Below are 22772 nucleotides of genomic sequence, written 5' to 3' on the forward strand. Positions count from 1 at the left end.
GTGTAGGTCAAACACGGTTTGCTTCAGATCGAGGTATGCATTATAGGAGCCCTGAACCACCACACGCACTTGGTGAAGTAACATAGTCTGCAGGTAGCATACGCTGCTGTGAACATCTCAACCAAGTTTTGCTGTCGTACGCGGTGCGTGGAGCTTGCAAGCGGACCGTGAGCTCACCTTTCTCTCAAACGCTCTCTTTTCAACAGAAGCCATGATACTCACTCTTTTCTGTGTGCTTTATTTTATAATAAAGTGCATTTCAATATGCTATTGGTCGCTGCGGTCTGCCACACCACGGCAGCCCTGCGGCTCGCTGAGAACTGTGTTTGGCTTACGTTTAGCGTGTCGTAGGCACTAAGATCGGAAGTTGCGGCATCTACGTTAACATCCAAAATGAAATTTGAACTGCGTGCCACGGGGACATTTCAAAGGCGGAGCGTTGTGGCCATGCCCCACCTCGCCGTAGCCTTCACAGTGCAAGGCATTGAAGAAGGAATGGGTGCACAGCGGAGGCCGTGTTTGATTGCCAATAACTCCGCTTCTGCTGAATGCATTGAAGTACTTATTGCAGCAAAGTATTTCTGAAATAGCCTATTTTCACTTTAAATGTCTTTCTCCACTTCGATAAAAAGCAGTTCAGGGCCCCTTTAAGGAGTGCGCGTTAGGCAAAGATCTAATGTCCGTTGCATAATAGCTGATTAACTTAAGTTAGCTTCTCTGCTATACAATGCTATTTTGTGGTGAAGCATATCAAGAATGGAAAGGGCCACTGTCACGGAAGAGATAGTACTCATTCCCAAATTATACACAGGTGCATGCACCGTCTCAAATCTCAGTACAAGCACCGAGGTGTCTAATAGCTGTACTGGCAGCAATTCAGAGCTATTTCTTATATTGCAGTTGCCCAGAAAAAAAAGAAACTACTGATTTTTTTTCTTTTGTCATCTCATTGGTGATTCTCCCAAATTTTGAGGTCCCCAGGTTGGCAGGTATGTATTTGTTATGCTGCAAAACTTGGTGCAGAATGCATAGTTAAATCCGCATGCCACTAAGCCAAATGACACAAAACTTCACCTGTACTTGAACAGGAAAATCGGTGTTGGCCCCAAGCTAAAGCTCCCTCTTAACCCCACAAAGCCCGAATGCCCTTCCACATCAAAGAAAATTAAAACAGCTTATTCACATTAATTTACGGCTATAGGGGGTATATTGGTGCACAGAAAACAATGAAACAATAATTGTGTACGCATTAATTAGTATGGTAATTAATTAGTTATTGATTTGCAGAACTATCCACAACTGAGGACTCCCTCCGGTATATCAAAAACGCGGTATATCAAAATCAGTGTATCGAAAATGATACATTGGGCTTTGTGGGGTTAAGTGCGCTCTAAGAAACCCCACGTGGTAGGAATTTTCAGCCCTCCACTAAGGTGTCACTCCATAGCCCATGTGTTTCCTTCAGACTGCTCAACCACTGTGGTGCCCTCTATTTGTAACTATTAGACCTGTAAAGTTAATTTAATTGTTTAAAGTGGAGGGATCGAGATCAGGTGCAGCACGTTTTCATGGGAGGCATTTCTGATAACTTCTTGGCTCGTAATCTACTAAAGTGTAAGTTAAACAAAAGCTTTTCAACTCATAGTTTACTTCTTGGCATTTCAATGATGGTGAGATGCAAAAAACACTCGAGAGTTCCAACGTCCCTCACTACGGTGTGCCTCATATTCAGGTCGTGGTTTTGGCACATTAAAGTCTGGAATTTATTTAATTTAGTTTATTTCTGCGGCCACATGAAGCTAAAGCTGGTTCCAGGAAGATAATAACACTGTATTGAAACACGGTTGACATGCACTCTCAAAGTGCTCTTAGCAGTTGTGACTGCAACCCACTCGAAGCTCGGTGCACACTCCAGAGGTGAGATATGCACCGCACAGCACGTGGCTTATCTCGGGAGTGAGAACCTTGCTTGCCACACACTGGGTGCGCGCTTGCAAGCACGGGGTCTCGATGGCGTTCAGCGCTGCTCTCGAGATAGCTCGTTTGCTGGAGCTTTTTTTTTTATTTATTTAAGGGCTTCATTGCTGCTCTTTTCTGCTGAGCTCCGAACACTTGCATGCATTCGTGATATCTCCTGCACTCCTTCTGTCATGCCTCGCTGCTCTAGTTTCCTTTTACTTAAGTGAGAAAAAAAATGTTAAGTGGGCATGTGTCAGTGTGCGTGGGGTGACAATTATTGAATGGCCTGCGGCTAGCCCTTTATGAGGAAGCTTTAGTGTGGGGCCGACTCTGACTTAACCATTTATCCCTTTCAGGCACCAATGAATTTTGTTGTTCAACAGATTGAAAATTGAGTTTCTGTTGAATTTCTGTGTTCTGTCTCATTCCAAAATATGGGCTTCCACGCATGTACTCCCAAAAATACGTGAGGTGCAGTAACCACATTGACTGCTTTGCAAGTAATTTTGCTTGTCAAACCACGTTTGAAATTGCAGAAGTGGACATCATTGCTGACAAAAAGAACAGGAAAATAAATCCAACTACATGTTGAAGTACTGCTGTCACAGCGAACAAGTATACATATATGTTGTAAATTGTTTCTCCGACACGCTTCGTACGTATAATAAATTTTGGAGCACTGTTTTATTCAGTACTTTCTTAAGATATAGGTGAACCATTCTAAACATCATTATTTTCATTAGGGCTTTGGATTTTGAGCAGTTATCTTGGTATATACAATTGTGCATGCAGCACTCGAAGGGGTTATCTTCATTTGAGACACAGAAATGTTCTTAGGTCAATGATAGAACTGATTTAGATGGAGTTGTGGTTAAGAATGTGTAAAGGCAGATTCAACTGGTTCCTGTAACACTTCACCTGTTGCAGTCTTCACCTGATGCAACACCTACTTGAGATAGGACCCAGAGGACTGCTGCCCAAGTCAAACATTCAGCCACTCGCCAGGGCAATCATAGGCTGAAAGAGGAAATGCGTCAGCGCTGCTTCTTCTGTAAACAAACATTCTGGCCACAGAAAGCACACTCATGCAGAAATCCCACTAACAGGTCTGCAGCAAATGCTGTCTGCTTGCATGTCTTTGACGTGCTAGCAACTTGCACGTCAAAGACAGTGAAGCTGTACAGGGATGTTGAACACCTTTGTACCCGCTGTTCTCGCACATATTTGGAAGTTCTACGGGTCTGTTTTGCTACTGCCTGAAATCCACCCAAAACATTGCAAAGGCTTTGCTGCATTCGGTGTGTTTCGTTCAATATACCTGAGTCTTCTCAAATACTTTGCTATATCTGAACTTGATGTGGCAAATGATTATCAAGATAAGGTGTACATGAACCTTGTAATTCGTGCTTCTGGACATAACAACATGCCCTTGCTCTTGTTCACTTTGCAGGGCGGACGGCCGGCGATGGTCAGTCGCATCACTGCCGTCATCGGGCTATGGGACCAACACACCCGGAAGCTCCAACGTATCTGTGAGTGGTGTCCCCCGCCACTTTTCATTTTTAATGTTAATGCACAGTGCTGTGGAAGTCAAACCTCCCTATGCTACCAACTGATTTGTTGGTGCGTTTCTTAACAGTGTGCAATTTCCAGCATTCTCCAGTGGAATTCTGCAGGGAGTGATTGCAGAAATGTCTAGGCTGAATTTTTTGTTATTTTTGTTTTGCTGCATGCACTTATGCACATATGCTCATGTGCTTAAATTTAAATGCATATAAGAACCCTAGGAACTCAAAATTTGACCCAACATTCTCCACTAAGGTGTCCTTTGTTGCCCACTGCGAGGCTTTGAAACACGAAACCCCATCAGTAGCAACAACCAATCCTTGACTGGACATTGACACGAGCACTTGGCAGAAGAGGGCCTATGTACAGTTTCGTTATTTGGCTGATCTGTTGTAACTCAATATTTTCCTTAATTAGTGTAGCTGTTGTCTGCGATGTCCACAAGAAACAGTGTTGAAGAGCATAAACACAGTCAAAGGCATAAATGCTTGATAGGAATGGGTGCAGCTTCCTGTGAGGTCCTCATTGGCAGGAGCTAAGTAGCATCATATGCGGCAATTCCTTGGGTGGGAGACCTCCTTGGAAAATGGTGCATTGATGGATTTTTTTTGTGCTGCCGAACAGTTCAGGCAATTAGCTTGAATGAAATAATTACACTAGCAATGGCAGAAGACACCCCCCCCCCCTTCCCCCAACACTTCAGAGGCACTTCTCTTTAACATACATCCTGATTTTGACATTGTGCAATCATTCAGTGAATTTATGTTGGTGTGCTGCCAGCTCTGACTCTGAAAAGAATACTTTGCACTCTGCTGACTCCAACAACCATGAACACTCCAAGAAACTTATCCATTCAGGTGCACAAATGGCAGTCTTCACCGCTTCTGGAATACTGTTTTGCAGGCTTCCATAAGGTGCTAGATGGTTCAACGGCTGCCGAGAGAGAGAGGTTGTACAGTATGAAAATGTGTGAACATGAAGGCATTCTTTTGTGCTAAACCCCCGTTTTAGTTTTTCTGAACGAGCCCACAAATTTCACTCGCAGGTGGCAAAGGGCATGAATACTAGTTTTAGATGTTCTAACCTAGCATAGAGGCATTCCTAACTTCATCTTGAACGTTTATCTTAAGACAAAAAAACCTAATCCCATTATACTTGCAGCACAACGGCAACTTAAACAATAACAGTAACCCTGCTTTCTAAACCAAGATTCTGTCATCATTCCTCTTCCTTTAACTTGGTGTTTTCCTCTCAGTCCCAGTGCTCCAGCCAGGAGAAGCTGCACCTGCTGCCCTATCAGCCAACGCCGGACGAGCCGGCTGGCACTCCGGTTGGTGGCGGCCATCCGCCGCACTACTTTCCCCCGCATCAGCACCACCAGCACTACCACCACCCATTCACGCACCACATCCACCACCACGTCCACCAGTCGCGGCACTTCTCCAGCAACGAGAGCAACCCGGGCCTCGAGGACGATGGCCACCAGCAGCATGGTGGGGCCTCCACCTCGTCTGGAGCGCACGCCACGACGTCGGGCTCTGCGTCACCCATCATCAGGCCACGGTCGCGTAGCCTCAGGTATGTTCTCGGGGTCGACGTTGGTGCTCAAATTGTAGTACATTATCTATTTCGGTTATGACCACCAGCCTTGCCTACTTTCGTGTGCAGTGGAAGGGTCAAAGAAATGGGAGTACGGTGAAGGAAAGCGCTGTCAGAAATACGTGATGAAGTCTCCCTCCCATACAACATCCAACAGGGAGACTAGCAACTGTTTTGCTGCGTCCCATGTCTCATTCGCCCAGTGACGTCCACTCTTTGAAAGTATTGGGGCACATTTTAAGTAGAAGCGTGTGTAGGCAGTTTCACTGGAGCTCTGCATTCACGGAGCAGTGTCATACAATTTACGAGACATTGACAACGTCAGCACATCGAGCGCATCTGCTTACGACAATCTCGTCGTTTGTTGGGTGTGTCGCTCATTGTTAGCTGTCACACTGGCCTCTGCTACAGCCTTGAAAGCTTTCAAAAGAAGCCTGTATAACGGGTCTCCTTGGTTTATGCTTTTATGGAACCCCCCAAGTCTTGAAGAATAGTTCTAGGACTCCCGCACCATTGTATGAGTTTGCTGTTTCAATCCAGTTTCATTTGGAATAGGGAAAGGTTGTGGAAAGCTCGGCTGATAGTGAAGGTCACATAGTTATCACTCGAGACTGAAACAGGGGCATCTTATAATTAGCATGAGATATGTAAAGGTAAAAGAACCGTATGCAATTATGCACTGTCCAAAAGTGCAAGGACAAACAAGATGCCATAGCTATGTAATTAACCCTGAGAAAGAGGGTGGACGTGGTCAGCTATTAGTAACATGGACAAAACATTGAGTCACTTATGTTTAAGAGCCAAAGAAGTCGTACAGTTACACATGAGGAAGTGAATCTAGGTCCATTAACTTTGTTGAATGTGGTGATGATAAACTTGCACAGATAATGATTCACTGGAATTAATGGTTGAGCAGCATTGAATTGATCATTGGCCATAAAGTACAGCAAACTTACAAGGATAAAACTTAGAATAATAACCCATCAAAATGACTGACATTGTCTGCTACACTCTCAAATCTTGAAGCCCACTGTTTGCTTAATCAGGAACTGCTGGCTTAGTTGGTGCTGCTGGGCCAAGTCAAAGCACGGCATTTTTTTTTCCTGAGCTCTTTTGATGACAGTTAGTTTCTGAAACGATCTAAAACATAGGCAGTAGCACACTGAACCTTTGTAACATCATCTTGGCACAATTGTATGAATAGTTATGACAATCAGTTGTATTTTTTAACTTTATGCGTCATTGTATTTGTATTGCATTACATTAAGGCCATATCATGAACATTGTGGTGCATACGGCCTTATGGTAGGTCTCACTTGTACGTTATAGTTTTTATTTATATTGCGAGAAGGCATGCTTTCGTTGGCAGTCATTGGTGGAGATGTTGAGGGAAGTTAATAACCTGCAGTCTGTGACTCTCTTTTTTCCGGCCGATGCCCTCTTTCCTCCAGTAGTCCCATGCGGTCACCCGGGATTGACAACGAGATTGTCCTTATGAACAGTGTCTACAAGGAACGCTTCCCAAAGGTCAGAATGCATGCCCTTATGTGACTGTGTTCATCCGCCATTGTTTATGAATGTCGGGTGCCACGCTAGTACCTTTCTCGTTTTTTTTATATGCAAAAGAAGGTGAGGACCAAGCAACTAGCAATGGAACAAAATTATATTTGTAACTTTTGGAGATAGCGAGATGTCATTATGGATCAGACAGTGAACGCAGGTAGCACTGATATTTTAGTTCAGATTCAGAGGAAGTAGACTTAAATGAGTTAAGCAAGCCATATGATTTGTAGAGTAGATAACCGGTGGCAAGGAGAACAAAGCACAGTCGACCATGGCAGACGATTGCATGTAGTTGACCATGAGTACTTCAAGATGCAACAATAAAGAACAACACCGAGAAACCTGTATGACAGGTGCCTAGCTAGATTTAAATTGGGAAGTTTGTGGGCATAGCATGGAGTCAGCGGGCACAAGACAGGGATAACTGGGGAGCCTCCTGGAAGATGCCTTCATCCTGTCCCTAACAGCACAGGAAGCAGAGCCAATGTTAGTCTAATGGCAGGCTACATTGGCACTCTATTGACCCACATTGGTCATATATCTGGCATACATTGCCCATGCTATGAAATGCTTACCATAAAAACCTGCATTTTATATGGACTCGAATATAATATGAAGTGATATTTGTGGACAGCAAAAATTGGGGGGGAAAAAAAAGGTTTGAATTTGCATACTACACGATTGGAGGAAACTTTAAAAAGAAAGTTAACTATAACGCGAACGAAACATGCAAGACGAGAGAAGTGATGATACCAGCATTGAAAGCACTCGGTGAAAGCATTCAACTGATAACAATTTTTTTTTAAAGCAGCTGAAAATTGTTTTCATGCTTCCAACTTTGTGTGATCATGCTGACTCTGACATGCCCGGGAGAAAAAAAATATAAAAACTTGTGCAATATGCGAGTTTTTACAAGATACTTGGTGCAGTAAACTTAAATTGACTAAAGGTGATATAGTAACGTATGACCATACATTGGGCTTGCACCTGCCGCAGTGACCCATTGCCCATGGCATTGTTCTGTCGAGCACAATGTTGCAGGTTCAATACCATGCCACCATGTTCTGATGGAAATGAATGTGGAGATGTTTGTGTACTGTGTGTGGTGCACACTAAAGAACTCAAGGTGGTAAGAATTAATCTGGAACCCTGTACTACAACGTTCCTCATAACCCTTTATGCAGCTTCAGAACATTGAACTCTATAGTAATATATTTTCTTAACATTTGCCTTACATTGGCCATGCTTCCAGTTTTACTTAGGGCAGTGGGCTTAAGTCAACTGATGATGGTCACTCAAGAGTGAACAGCTGCCTGTTTGGGGATCGCGTGGGCTCTGCAGGCCACGCAGCAAATGGAGGAGCGGCTGGAGCAGTTCGTGAGCCAGGAGGCGGAGCTCAACGCGCAGCACTCCTGCGATGCTGTCGCTCGCTTCGCCCACCACCAGATCATCGAGCTGGCACGTGACTGCCTGCAGAAGTCTCACGACAAGGTCGTCACTTCGCAGTACTTCTACGAGATGTACGAGAGCCTCGAGAAGCTGCTTGCTGAGGTGAGTAAAGAAACGAGCGGGCCTCTCAGACGTGCTCAATGTCTGATTTTACGTGGTGGGAGTGGTTAGTTTGTTGCTCCGAGTTCTCGTTGACGTGTATTTTATGGCGGTGCAAAACTTCACCAGCATTTTTAAAGCAGCTACAAAGACACTGACATAGAAAAGACATACGTCCATGTCTCTCCAGGCACTTCAAGAGTATGAGTGAAATGCTTTACAAGTAAGCCTTAGCGGGCTGCCGTGTGAAATGTGAGTAAAACTTGCATGTAAGGGCAGAGTTCCAAATTGACAGGAGGTTCATTTGACATCTCATCCTAATGTTAACATAAACAGGAAAGATTTTTAGGAGCGCTATGTTGAGAATAATAAATGCTAGTGTGCTAGAACTAGCAGCTTATTTTTGCTCATTTTTGCGATATCCACAGCACTGGAGAATCAGTGCACATGGAATTGCTGCACATGGTGCCTGGTGTGCCACCCCCTGGCTACGCCATTATTGTGTTCATGTATGTCCGGTCTATTAGCGCAGCAAAAACCAAGTTTTCCAAGAACAAGCCCGTGAACAATTTCTAAGGCTATATCCAAGGAATGTTCTCCCATAGTCAGAGAAGGAGTGTAGTTTAACTTTTTTGATTCCCTGCAAAGTTTGAGGCAGTGTTTGGGCTAGGTGATCATACAGCGAGGTAGTGCTAGGGCTAAATTATTTTACTTGCGGCTGCTTGCAGTATGTTTGTTTACTGAGACTCTAAATCTGTTTAGAGGACCCTTTAGTGCTTGTAGAGTGCTGCTCCCAGAATTTGTTTGAGCAGGCAAAGAAACAATATAGAGAAAAAAAAATTATTCAAGCTGTATTAGTAAATTAACCTTCTACAATTTCCAAAAAATGCTATTCTTATCACAAAAAGACGCTTGGTAAGCCAGAAAATACACATCAACCAAAAATAGGCAGTGACGCCGTCTCGAAGTTGCCACACCAGCTTTCTGCGACATCGTCGATTTCGACAGCGTCTCTTCAGGCCTAGACAAATGTTTTATCGTTAAAGAATGGACTATCTATTCTAAATGAATCAAACGCTGAACTTAGCATGTTTAAAGAAATTTTACCGAACCACAACGGCCCAAATAGGAAAAAATACATTGAAATCCGTGATGTCAAACTGCCATACCGGCTTTAGCGAGTTTCGGCTTGACATTCAAAGAACTGAAATTTGACCTTTATTTTCTCTTCCAGTAACCAACCTGTCACTGCGAAATCAACAAAATTGGTGTTATTCAAGCATAATTTGTCAGTGTTAACTGATTTAAGGCTCCTCTTTAGTGTCCTCTTAACAACCCGTTTGTTCTACAAACCAATGACGCGCCAAAAGTTCAAGTTTTGGTGATCACGTTTCGTTTGTTGCCCACAGTGCCAGGAGAAGTCACCGGATGCTGCCCACCACCTCCGGAAACTTGTGCGCAAGTTGTTGCTCATCGTGTCCAGGCCTGCACGACTGCTGGAATGCCTGGTCAGTTCCCTCCCATTCCTCTGTCTTGTGACTCAGCTCTTTTCTCCGTACAAGGTCCTAATAGTTGCTACTCGGTAGCTTCTCACCCACTGTGTACGGCAAATCAGTCCTGCATAAATCTACATGGTGGAAGAAGCGCCAAGCTACAAGGAAAACCCATACGGGTTTCTCGGAGAGGAACCTGAATTCTCTGCAAAGAAAATTCACACGCGTTTCTCAGAAGGGTATTGGAGACGTTATAATCCTTTCAATTCTAATTATATATGTTCCTTTAAAGTGGACGTTTTTGTACACGTGGCTATGACTAATATTTGTGCATGTGTGCTTGTTGTGCTGCATAACGTATGACTTATACTGTCGTATTTATTTTGAGGAAGACAGGGGGTGTTGTTATTAAAAGCCAATTGCAACGGAATTTTGGAGCATGTAATAAGCCTAGCTTATGCTCTTATTACATTACATGCTTATTACATAGTGTAGATATAGAGGAGCCTCTGTGCAAAATTTGACATTTGAAACGAGCAGAAGCTTCACAAAAAGGTCACAAAAAATATGCATTCGATATTGAAACTGAAAAAAAAATAAATGCAGTATAGGAACACTTATAACGTAACCGCTTATAGTGCAGGACCGGATATAATACGGTCTTTTCAGACTCCCATTAATTTTCCCATAGCACTCTATGTATACCCGTATCGCTTATAGTGCAGTTTCGGGACATGAAATACCGGTTACAGTGCGGGCTGCCTGGAAGTCCGGCAGTCAACCTAGGTGTCAAACACTCCCCTCAAGCCACAAATACCGTATTTACTCGAATCTAATGCGTATTTCTTTCTTTTTTTTTTTTTTTTTGATGAAACAGGTCCAAAAATTGCGTGTGCGTTAGAATCGAGTACGACCCTAGATCTGCATTACCATATAGCCGTCGGCATTTCAAAGTGGCCGCCTCGCACGCGCGTCGAGCCTAGCTACCGTAGCTTCCTCCATGTACTGCAGTACACGTGCTTAGGTAATAGTCTACCATCTGTCTTCACGTTCTCTGCATCTGCTCTATCAGCATGAAGTACCGAGTTCATGATGCCGCGTTTAAAAGGAAAGTGATCATGTGTGCGGAGACGGACAGAAATCGGGCCGCATCACGGGCGTTCGGAGAATCCGAAACTTGCATTCGGGACTGGCGCAAACAGAAGGAGAGGATTTTTGCCAGCAAAGCAATGCGGAACGGTTTCAGTGGACTGAAGCAGGACGTAATCTACGACGATCCACTTCGTCGATACGATCGCCTTGGCCCCATCTTGAAAGCAATCTGCGACGGGGAAAGTCCGCTGCACGCCGTGTTTTTGCCACTTATAGGTCGCATTGAAGCGAGAGGCATGATAGCACAAAGGTCAATTCGCTCGCCGCGCTTCGTCACTCGAGCGTTTTGACAGTTCGTTTCCGCGGTCAATGAGCAAGATGTGTTCATGTTTGCTTGGGGCGCGCGGCACCATGCTTGTTCATTCATTTAGTAAGCGAATGTGGAACCTAGAGCACGGTGACAGCGACAGCAGAAATGCGCTTGGAGTGTCCATTATCGCAATAAAATAGTTGTTTTGGTTAAAGTGCAGTACCGCTTATAGTGTGGATATTCGCGACTCCAGCGACTTACGTTATAAGCGGTCTACACTGTAAAAGCCACCATTACCGCTTGCTGGAAGTTACACATAACCTAGAATGCGCGGCTTCTTGGCATCACCTACGAGATATGTCCAGACCACAGATGCGCTTGCTATTGATGACGCTTCTAACCGTGCAATCTGGATTTGGTTACTATCCGTCAATCAAGTTGGTGCAGAACAAAGCTGGCCCACACCACATAGCATGGACAGACTGGAGCGCACGAGTGTGTACTCCAGCCCAGCTGTGCACATAGCGAATGTTGTGCTATAAGCTCTGATTGGTCTCTCTGGGTGACATAGCTCCAAGCACGTGGTAACACAAGCCAGCTCGAGGGCCTGGCGCCCACGGTTCCGCGGGGCGCTGAGAAATCTCAGCGGCGGTATGCAGGGATTTATGTCAGTCTGCATGCTGGTGCTTATGTCATAGCAACAACCACCAATTGCACGCATAGCCTCCTCAGTTGCTGTTTGAAGTATGAGAATGAATAATTGTATAGAAACCTATACAATTACTAGCCCTAGGGCTTGTCAAGATTGGTTCAGTGGTATGTACTACTGATTTACAATAAATTCAGCTAAAGTGAAATTTTATTGCAGTTGGCTTTTAAAATACTGTGTGCCATTTGCACCGCATTACACCAAGAGCAAGAGCCTCTTCTATTCCAAACCTATTTTAGGACCATTTAACCACAACACCCTGTTATAACAGGAGGTCTGTGTGGTAGATAGTGCCAGCACTGCTGTTCAAAGTTCCTGATGCATTAGCTTGCATTTGTGAGCACTGGGCGCAAGAACAGGTGCTTACGTAGCAGTCTGCGCATGTGTGCAGGAATTCGACCCCGAGGAGTTCTATCGGCTGCTGGAGGCGGCCGAAGGCCAGGCCAAGGTGGTGCAGGGCGTGTCCACAGACATCCCTCAGTACATCATCAACAAGCTGGGACTGAATCGGGACCCCTTTGCAGGTTAGATGCTTCCTCCTCAGTGCTGGCATTTTTCTGCGCTGGCAGTGTTTTACAGCCGTCTCTATCAAAGGATACTGCCTTTAGCTTTTGAGGTGGCTGTCATAAATGTTAGCATCACGTCTATGGTCATCGTGTTTTCTTAGCACAAGAAACTGCCACAAAAGTCCCATTTGTCCTCACCCTAGATTAAACACATTAAATGCCTTAACCATGATTTGATTATGAGGCACACCGTAGTGGGGGATTGCAGTGTTCAAGCTGTCAAGCTGCTGTCACGCCATTGTCATCCTGCTGGTAGCTCCAGCCCTCAGCTTCATTATGATGTCATTGTTTTTATTGCTCACGTGTCTGCACCGTGTGACTCATCATGCTGTAGTCATGTCATCGTCGCCATTGTCAAGCTGTCTTCTACATGCCATCATGTTTGTCCTGCTGTCACCTTCATAGCGCCTGCATAGCGCCTTCATAGCTGTCATCGTTGTCGTTAGTCACGGTTATCATTGAACCAGCTTCCACTGTTTTCGATGGCACATAAACCCTTCATTTGAATGGCCTCATATGATTTTCTTTCTGTAGAGCATTATAGATTTTGTGGACAGAAGCCAGGTGCTGCGATCATTTGTCATAGAAATAGCCGTGAACTAAGTTATTTTCGTTGTGTTCTTATGCAGTTGGGTCAGAATTGAGCTGTTTCTTGGGTTGGTGGCTGATTGGGTACATAGCTGCATACGGTGCTTTTTCAGAGTGGAAAGTCTTGTTTTTCAATCTTCCTGTATGGTTCAGATCTGGCCGCAGACCTGCAGACTGCAGACCAACTTGACTCTGTGCCCGAAGTCGAAGAAAGAAAGCCGCCGACCAAAACACCCTGCGAGGATGACTTTGATACCATCAAGCTCATAAGCAATGGTGCCTACGGGTGAGTGGATGATGCATTTAGTGGCTTTAGACATAAACTTTTTTCTCTTCTCTACTAATGTTAAACTGTGTTGGACTCCTTAGTGTTTTTGGTGAGAAACTAAGAGACAGTCTAACCTCATTGTAGTGCAGCCACATCTGAATCTAAATGCCTTCGTTATATCCAATATTCATCATAGTCATATATTCATTACATGCTGCTGATGTCAGTGAAAAACACTATTTTAGATTTATTTACATCGTTATACAGTCAAATCTCGGTATAACGAATCACGTGGGACCGTCGAAAATCGTTTGTTATTCTGAAAGGTCGTTATAGTGAAATCCCCAAAATCAACCATTCCGCCCATTAACCTATCAGTTCATAAGTTGTCACCGTTTCAGCTATCCATGAAAACGGCTCTGTTGGCTCTTGGACTGCGCTGTTGCTATTTTCCAAAGGTTCCGCGGCCACGCACCACCGAAGTACCGTATAATAAGAGTGACGCACACAAAGCCAGACGCTGACGCTGAGAAAACTACCGACAACAAGGAAGTTCCATGTTTCCTACAAAGCGCAATGTTTCTTGTTGTTTGTTTGTTTTTCACATTCCTTGCTGTTGACACTGCAACTGTCTCACTTGAGGCAGACACCTGAACTGTTCTAAAGCGCAGGCGCATGTAAACGACACCGTCCGGAAAGTGCCAAGTGGGACCGTCCATGTGGCATCCCCGCGAGTACGGAGGTTACATTTTTACGCGCGCATAGCTAGTACGGCCGCAGAAAGAAGGGCCAAAGGATAAAGAGATGTGCCTCCGTTGCTAGGCGACACTTCTCTGGGCGGTGCACGCGCTTGCAAAACCTGATGCATTGTTGTCTCCGCAATAGATGAAAAAAAATTCTCTCTCGCATTTTTTAATTCAGTGCCGTCTCAGGTTTTTCCCAACCCATGTGCCGCAATGTCCGCTTTCTGTGCCTTGTCGTTTGCTAGCCTACTGTTTCTTCTGCCGTGACAGAAACACGGACGTCTAAGAATCTCTACATTTTGGAATATTAGTTCGTAGTACTGCGGCGTTAACATGACACAGAAACTGAATGATTGTTATTTTGAAAGGTACATATTTCTGAAGTTCGTAGTACTGAAATATTTTTACATTGAAACCGTAAGAAGTCAGCAGGGGATTACTGGAAAGTTTATTAATCTGAAAAGGTCACTAATGTGGTGTTTGTATTAGTGAGTTTATACTGTATCTAATAATTGATTATATCCGTGTTAATTTTATCTAGGTTTGACTACTGAATTGTCCAGACCTATATGTATGGTTCAGAAAAATGAGCAAAGTTTACTGGCTCCTTTTGGCATTTGGGAAAGGGGGTCTAGGGAAGGGGTTTAAATTACTTGAATGAGGTGACGCTGTGCTACTTCATCTTGAAGAACTGCACCATTAAGTGTCTTCATAAACTTGAAAGTAATTGTTACCAGTGCTCATTCCATGTTCATTTCAATTTTTTTTTTTTTTCATGACATCTTACAAACCTTCCGCAGTGTTTATGCTGTTCCACAGCTCAACACAAGGTCATGGGATAGACTTCCCGCCACTGTGGCAGCGTTCTGATGTTTTCAGAAAGCAAGAGTGCTTGTAGGCTTATTAAATTTATATTCATCAATGAGCCCCGGGTGCTCAAAATTAATCTGCAGCCCTGCTAGTATGGCAATTCTCATGGCTGATGAGGTAGCATCATGACTCTAAACCTCAATAACCACAATTCTTTTTTTCCCCGCGATACTCTACCCTCATTTCTTGTACACATAGCTTTTTTTTTTCTCATCATGCAATGAAAGTCAACTGTAGACTTCTGCTCTTGTTGGTGCAAAAGTAATTGTTTGTTGCCTTGTGGCTTGCCTATTGTTGCAGGGCCGTGTACCTGGTTCGCCACCGGGAGAGCCGTCAGCGCTTTGCCATGAAGAAGATCAACAAGCAGAACCTGGTCCTGCGCAACCAGGTGGAGCAGGTGTTCGCAGAGCGCGACATCCTTAGCTTCACCGACAACCCCTTTGTCGTCTCCATGCTGTGCAGCTTCGAGACCAAGGTGAGACTCGTGCCCGCTACTTTCGCGCAAATTCTCACACACAACTCTCATGCTCCAAGATGCACATTGTTTCTAACACGAACTTCCTGTGGTCGTGTCCCTCACGTGCAGTCGGCAGTGGGTGATCAGATGAAATAAGTCCCTTGTTGGGGGACTCAAGCTTGGACAAAGTCAAAATTTTGTTGAGGAAAGCATAGGTCAGATTGTTGTTTGATGTAATGACCTGTGCACTGATTGTCCCTAACATAAGCACTTCCTTACGTGCCTCCTAACGCCAGCAGCACTAAACGCTTGTCTGAGTACAGAATACATGGGATCTTGTGTGTGTGCTCAATGGTAACGCAGTCTACGCACACTAGATTAGGTGTTGAAGTCTTTTGACGTATGCACGTGCTTCTTGAGAATTACTTTTCTCATTGAAATAAGTGATAGGATAAAACACTTAGTCTTCTAGAGTGGTGACAGGGAATAGTTTTCACGTAAGAGTACAGGGGAATCTCAGTCATGCGATCATGCCTGTTACGAATTTTTCAAAAGTCCTGGCCCAAGTTCATTAGCTTACAGCGTGCTAAATTTCTAATGTTGTGAACCGCTTTTAATGCCGTGGTGGATTATACGAACAATTGAGCCACCGCACGATCCTCAGCGGGCCCAGTGAGGAGGCCCCAGTGTGCCAGTATAGCGCCAGACACTTGTTTGCTGTCGGGTCGATGCACCGGTTACATTCCTGTTTCAAGGACGACCTACGTCACTCTGCCTTGACTCCACCCCCGTGCGTCTTTTCTTTTACTTCGTGCAGTATCATGCAACTTGTTGGCCTTTTTTCAAACACCTTGCAACTTTATCAGGAGCCTGCAATCGCACATGACCCAGTCTTGCTATGTCAGCAAGATCCACGCCTTCCGTCGTCCGTGGTGCCCGATGACAATTCGAAACTTTTCTACCTTTGCCCCCGTCAGATTGCATGCAGCTAGGGCACAGCAACGAAGGAGGTTCGAGATAACCAGGCAGATCTCCAAATGTCTGCCTCGGAACGCGCAAAGTGCTCAGCTTGCTGCTGCCAAAATGTGCGCAAAATAAGCACGCCAGTGATTCAAATTCACATCAGCCAATAGGAATACTTCCTGTGGGCCACGTGACTGCCACGTGTCGCTAGTTTTCCGTTTTCACACCCACTTTTATTGCTTTTATGGCTGCATTAAGAAAAACAGCGCTGCAGCTATCTGAATCTCCGATCTCTCGTGTTCACGGCAATGCCAAGATGGCGGCGCTGCAACAACGCAAAGCCGCAGTCCCCCCCCTGCAACGCAACCCCCGAACCCTCCCCCCCCCCCCCCCCCCCCGTCCGTGCGCCACTGCGATCAGTGGTGCTATAACACCTCGGAAAGCCTGATTTTCTTCCAGATTTCAAAGACAAGACACTGAAAACATGCAATTTTCTCACTCTGCTGCGTATGTGTTCCAATATGTCTCAATGAGGCAAAGGAAGGCCTTAGGATTGCGGAAAATATAAATTAAGAAATCGGGACTTTGGGGCAAGTCGGCCATTTCATTGTCGCGTCGTCACTTAAATCCCGATTTTGTTATGTTTTTGGGTGATATGAACTTTGGGTGATACGAATTTCGGGTGATATGAATTTTTCTGCCATCCCTAGAGATGCATATTATTGCGATTTTACTGTACAATAACTGCGAAAAGCTTAATAGCAGGGGAAAAAAAAAAAGAGTGCACATACATTTCTCACATGATTGCAGTTCTAGCAAAATCGTTTTATCAGGCTACTGCGGCATTGCTAGCTTTTTGTGCTTAGAAACCACCACTAATTAACTGGCAGGGGGTACTAGTAGCTTTTAATTGCATAACCGTATCATTGCCAGCGAGTGGTTTACCTAAATTGCTTACCAGGTGTACCTAGAGTAAAGTTGTCATTGTGGGTAACAGTTACGATAAATTCAAATCAAGTTCATATGAGCATATTCTAGCAACACAACTACGATGCCCATAGCCTCTCTTGACTCATGGATTGACTGTTTTTTATCTTTTATCCTCTGCACGCAGCGCCACCTTTGTTTGGTGATGGAGTACGTGGAGGGGGGCGACGCGGCCACTTTGCTCAAGAACATGGGTCCGCTGCCCGTGGACATTGCGCAGTTCTACTTTGCCGAGACGGTGCTTGCTGTGGAGTACCTGCACAGCTACGGCATCGTCCATCGTGATCTCAAACCCGACAAGTGAGCTACATTTCCTGTTGCAAGTTGCCCTTTTGCAGTAAATAATTACCAAACATTCATCATGACGCAGTCTGCAAGTCACGTTTACAAAGTTTCCGCGCTGAAATTTGATTGATTCCGAAATCACCCGCAGTTTTTTTGGTAGCCTTCAAAGAAATGGGACAACTACTTATGTGCAAATGGAATGAAAGTGTAATTGAGCCTATTTTAGTCTGAATGGAATTCTGATCACTTCTGTGGGCCTATTTAGTCGGAATGGAATGGTGACCACTTTTGTGAGGAAATAATTAGAATGAAATTTAACCTATTTCAGTTCGAATGGAATGGAGACCACTTCTGCAGGAATGAAATGATAACAAGGCTTTTTTCCTATTTTAGTTGAAATGGCTTCATTTCTGTGAATGTTTTTTTCCTGGAAGGCACCACATGGCATATGCAGGCGCTGAGATGTGTTCAGACATTTCTGCCATGCTGTCATAAAAAACGCTTCACATTGTCAAGAATACCTTGTGGTATTGTCACCTCGCTTAAAAGAATGGAATGTTAATGTGTGGAAATTCCTGGAATTGGCTTGGACTTGTAACTCTATGGAATCGCAAGGAGTGGAATTATGCCACTACCTCAGTCCATGAAAGTGAATGGAATTGACAGCTCCGCTCCACAATTCTGCTTCAGGTTCACATCGTATGTGCATAACCAATTTCACCGATACTTTTGCAGTCAGTGCAATACGGTACTCGTGCATGGTTGCATAGTGTTGGATCTCACGGTATCCTGAAAAGTGTGCGCAGGGTTCTTGGCTTCTGAACCAGAATAACAATTTGTGCAGATCAGTTGAACTTATAGTCAAGCACTTATTCCGAAATTGAGCAGCCCAATGCTTTTATTTTTTTTTTTTCCAGCAAGCATTCTCCACCTTTTTTTAGAAAATTGAGGCCCTCGGCTTTTGCGCTATATGTGGGCATTATTCATTGTGCACGACTGAGTTCTACACTGAACAACTTTTACCTCTTCTGACTGTTCCAGTTTGCTCATCACTAACATGGGCCACATCAAACTGACTGACTTCGGTCTGTCCAAGGTTGGACTCATGAACCGTGAGTTTCTCTCTCTGCCAGCTCTTTGGTGTTAGTATTGCTTCCTTCAACACAGATCAAGTATTGACACATGAAGCTGAGACAGTGTGCACCTAATATTCATGCATGGTATATGGTTTACACTTTTTTACTTCATTTTAGCGCTAACACTTTATACAGCAAAGCATTGTTAATTCTGAAAATTACATAATTTGGACTCGTCCTGTGTATGCATTATGTAATTACATCAAACACTCGTTAATTTGGACATATTTGGCAACGCTGCTTAATTTCTAGAACCCTCGGAGTGTGGCAAGCACAGAGTGCCACAAATGTTCGACAGAAAAGAGCATTGGGGCGTTAGCATCCAACTGAAATGAAGTAACAGAGTCTGCATCGCCATGGTAATCAGCGGAAACCATACGAGAATGACAGGAACGCTTCGTGCCTCTTTGTGCCTTCAAAGCCTTTATTTTTGCATGTACTGCCGCACATGACACCACATTGGCTATGTGCCTTCAGAACTGCATGCCAATTGCCATCCATGATCACATTGATAGCGACCATGGTTTCGTCTGCAGCAGTTGCAGCAAACAGTAGTTTCATTTGGACTCGGTGCGCACGTTGGCCGAGTGCCTTGAGAACTGTGTGGTCACCATCCATGGATCGGGATGACAGTTTCGTTCTCAGTGGTTGCAACGCCAAACAGTAGTTTCGTTTTCGTTTTGACTCAGTGCAATGCGTGCGCAACAGCACAAACATGACGGAAGCTGTCAAGAATGAGGAGCGATTCATGCATGCTCCACACACCGGCATCAAATCTGTCGGCTGCATCACGATGGATGGACTGTCCACTGCTGACCAGCTCACTGGCAAAAAAACAATCTGAATGTGCACTCAGTAGTGAAAAGCATGCATCAGGTGAAGACGCAGGTCTTGCGCCGCATCCACACTGTGAAGGAAGTCACGAGGTCTTCGCTGCTGCGAGCGCTATGACGAGAATTGCAGCTTCTGCAATACTTTTGTGACAAATAGAGACGGGATTTGCCGATTCATTCAGTAAATAGAAGCGTGTTTCTGTAGTTCGCATCTGTTCACTGTTCTCGTGATACTCTTGATAATTCGAGATTAATTTAGACATTATTTTCCATCCCGTGAAATTCAAATTACAAAGTTTTAGTGTGCTAAGGTGTCAGCTTAGGTCATTACTTTTCACATGCACAACCTTTTCTATTTGCACAGCTAGCAACAGTGTGACAAGTGATTGTGTTGTCTGCAGTGGCCACCAACCTGTACGAGGGCTACCTGGACAAGGAGACTAAGCAGTTCAATGACAAGCAGGTCTATGGCACACCCGAGTACATTGCCCCGGAAGTCATTCTGCGACAGGGATACGGTAGGCTGCTTTGAACCATCTCGGTCGCATACCAAATTGTAAATCTGCAAGCAAACTTCTTTCTTTCCTTTCATATTAAAAAGAAAACAAATGAGGCTTCAGCTTTTGGCAGTACCAAGCAAGCAAGGCTTGAGCAGTTGATGTAAAAATGTCTTGGGTGTCTTGCGGTAGTTTCCAAAAAAAGATGCGAAGTGATGCATAAGTGCCGAATACACCGTAAAATGTGAGGTGCACTCAACGGTGCTCAGACGGACAGGTATTTCGTTTTTGCCAATCACTTAATTTGATTAGTTCAAATTTTACTCATTTACAGTGGAACCTCGTTGATACAATTCTGCATAATACATTTTTCGGGATGATACGTCTTTCTTTCCTTTCCCCATAATACGATTTGGTTGGATAATACGTTGGATGATACAATTTTCGGATGATACGCTTTGTTTTCCGGTTCCCGTGAAGATCGTATCAACGAGATTCCACTGTATTCGGTAGCATAGAGAATTAGCCCAGAGAAAATGGCAGCAAGGTAGCTTAAGTATCTGAAGTCCCAAAAATAGGCTACAGTGGATAAAGACACCCAACACCCACTTGACACCCATGCCCACTTTGATGCTCTACACCCACTTGGCTTTCAGGGTGTACTGACGTGATATTTTCGACTCTTCATTTTTTTGCCTTAGAAAATGGGGACCAGAACTGACCCTAGAAAAGGTATTATATTAAATTACTTAGGGAGTTCTGAGGCCTATCAGTATATTTTCTAGGGTTTACAGGTCTAGGACCTTCATTTAACTTAAGAAAATCAAGAGTCGATAGTACCTGAGTACTCCTTTCATGGCCACATTGATATTTAACACCCACTTGACTCCAATGCCAACTTTGATGTCCAGCACCAACTTGACTCCCAAACGTTTAAAATTACTTCCAGCATGATGTACTTGTCTGATAGCTGAAGCCCATTGTCTCTTCGTGAACATTGAGCTTATGAGGCAACCAAACTCATTAAGTGGTGTTGTGTTTGTAAATACCTTCATGGTTGCTTGTCTTGCTCATGTTTCATGTCCATGCCTTTTCTTTCCTTTCTCAATAAACATGCTTTGTCTCTGTCTCCCGGTGTCTATGCATTGCAGGCAAGCCCGTGGACTGGTGGTCGATGGGAATTATTTTGTATGAATTTCTAATCGGCTGTGTACCCTTCTTTGGGGAGACCCCCGAGGAACTCTTTGCTCACGTCATCAATGGTAAGCCATTAGTGCTTTTTCACGGTTGCATGTCTGACAGAGGCAGATGTCATAAAGAACTGTTTTCTGTCAGTGCTCCATGCTTTTTTTTTTTTTTTTGCGGCTTAATATATGGTCTCAGATATGGTCCACAATAAAAAAGTTTTAATGTCTTGGAACGAGATAATTCAAAGCACGCTGAAAAGAACTTGCTGTAATGTTTTTGTCTGCTATGACAGCTCTGAAGCATGGCTGCTGCAACTGATAATGGCAAGCTCAGCATGTTCGAAATAATGCATTTTTCCTACTGCACTATTTTATTTCTGCAGACCTAGACAAATTAGCTAGAGGCATTCTGCAGTACATATCAGTCATACTGAAGAACTGAATGTTCTCTGCAGTACATACGATGACTGCTTTGGTGGCTTTCTACACTTCTGGCTTGTGTTGCATTGATCATCCTAAAGTAATCTGGATGTGACTCTGCTGTCTCTGATGTGTGCGGCTATGTAATGGTTTACATCTGCACAAGATGCTTAAAGCTTCATCTGCGACTGTGATCCCTGCTCATCGAATCCTCTCTGATGTTGCATGATAGTGACTCGTACTGTGCAAGGTAACCCTTGATGAGATTCTCACTCCTCCAAATTGTGGTGCATAGAATTTTACTCTGTTTTTGCAGCCTACAGTGAACTTCCTGTGAAGAGAGAGGCACTATTGAAATCTTGAATGCATGCTGAATTGACTGTGGCATGACGTCGCCGTTCATTTTCCTGTAGAAACTGTGTCCTTGTATGACCTGCCTGTCCTTGTCCTTCCCTGTCCTGACAGACGAGATCGAGTGGCCCGAGGACGACGACTGGGCACTGCCCGAAGACGCCCGGCACCTCGTGTCCCAGCTGCTGCAGCAGAACCCGCTCGATCGCCTGGGCACCGGGGGCGCACACGAGGTCAAGGAACACCCATTCTTCAACGACGTCGATTGGGACTCCCTCCTCCGGCAGAAGGCCGAATTTGTGCCCCAACTCGAGGATGATGAGGACACCAGCTACTTTGACAGTGGGTCTTTCTCTTCTGCTGCTTCTTTTCGCTTGCACTTCAAAAAGACTGCATAATGAGGAAGAAGAATTAGGGGAACCGAGGTGATTTATGGGTAGTAGTAACCAGATGAAGCAGACAGCTTACCATATTTACTCGATTCTAACGCGAGTTTTTTTCCAGATTTTTGCTACCTGAAGTCGATCCTCGCGTTACAATCGAATACCGAAATTCAAGTTGTCTAAAAAGTGCAATGATGCACCCAATTCTAATCAACGAGTGAAATGTGCGAGTGAAAGCGTACGAGGGACGCACGCGCTTTCACGAAGAGCGAACGCACGGCGGAGAGCAAACGCGAAGTCTTCCGTTGTGTGAATGGTCATGGGGGAATGGGAGGGAGGGAGCGGAGGCGACGTTTAGCTGCGGTACCAAATGCGTATCTTGCGACCGGGCGCAAGGAG

At 44.5% G+C, this 22772-nt stretch overlaps 1 protein-coding gene across 4 annotated transcripts in view; it reads left to right on the plus strand.

The window, feature by feature from the left end:
- LOC119433579 (microtubule-associated serine/threonine-protein kinase 3-like) overlaps window positions 1-22772 on the plus strand; it is a 285069-nt gene that overhangs the window by 241543 nt on the left and 20754 nt on the right. For 3 of the 4 annotated variants that reach the window (XM_037700825.2, XM_037700828.2, XM_037700829.2), the window contains 13 exons: window positions 3410-3491; window positions 4781-5103; window positions 6576-6651; window positions 8029-8238; window positions 9645-9743; window positions 12231-12363; window positions 13147-13279; window positions 15175-15349; window positions 17409-17581; window positions 18608-18678; window positions 19937-20053; window positions 21184-21294; window positions 22105-22332. In XM_037700825.2, coding sequence (XP_037556753.1) covers window positions 3410-3491; window positions 4781-5103; window positions 6576-6651; window positions 8029-8238; window positions 9645-9743; window positions 12231-12363; window positions 13147-13279; window positions 15175-15349; window positions 17409-17581; window positions 18608-18678; window positions 19937-20053; window positions 21184-21294; window positions 22105-22332 — 1931 coding nt within the window. The remainder of the gene's footprint in view (window positions 1-3409; window positions 3492-4780; window positions 5104-6575; window positions 6652-8028; window positions 8239-9644; window positions 9744-12230; window positions 12364-13146; window positions 13280-15174; window positions 15350-17408; window positions 17582-18607; window positions 18679-19936; window positions 20054-21183; window positions 21295-22104; window positions 22333-22772) is intronic. The other variant, XM_037700827.2, reaches the window with a different exon arrangement.

This window comes from Dermacentor silvarum, chromosome 11 (assembly GCF_013339745.2).
Source record: "Dermacentor silvarum isolate Dsil-2018 chromosome 11, BIME_Dsil_1.4, whole genome shotgun sequence".
NCBI lineage: Eukaryota > Metazoa > Arthropoda > Arachnida > Ixodida > Ixodidae > Dermacentor > Dermacentor silvarum.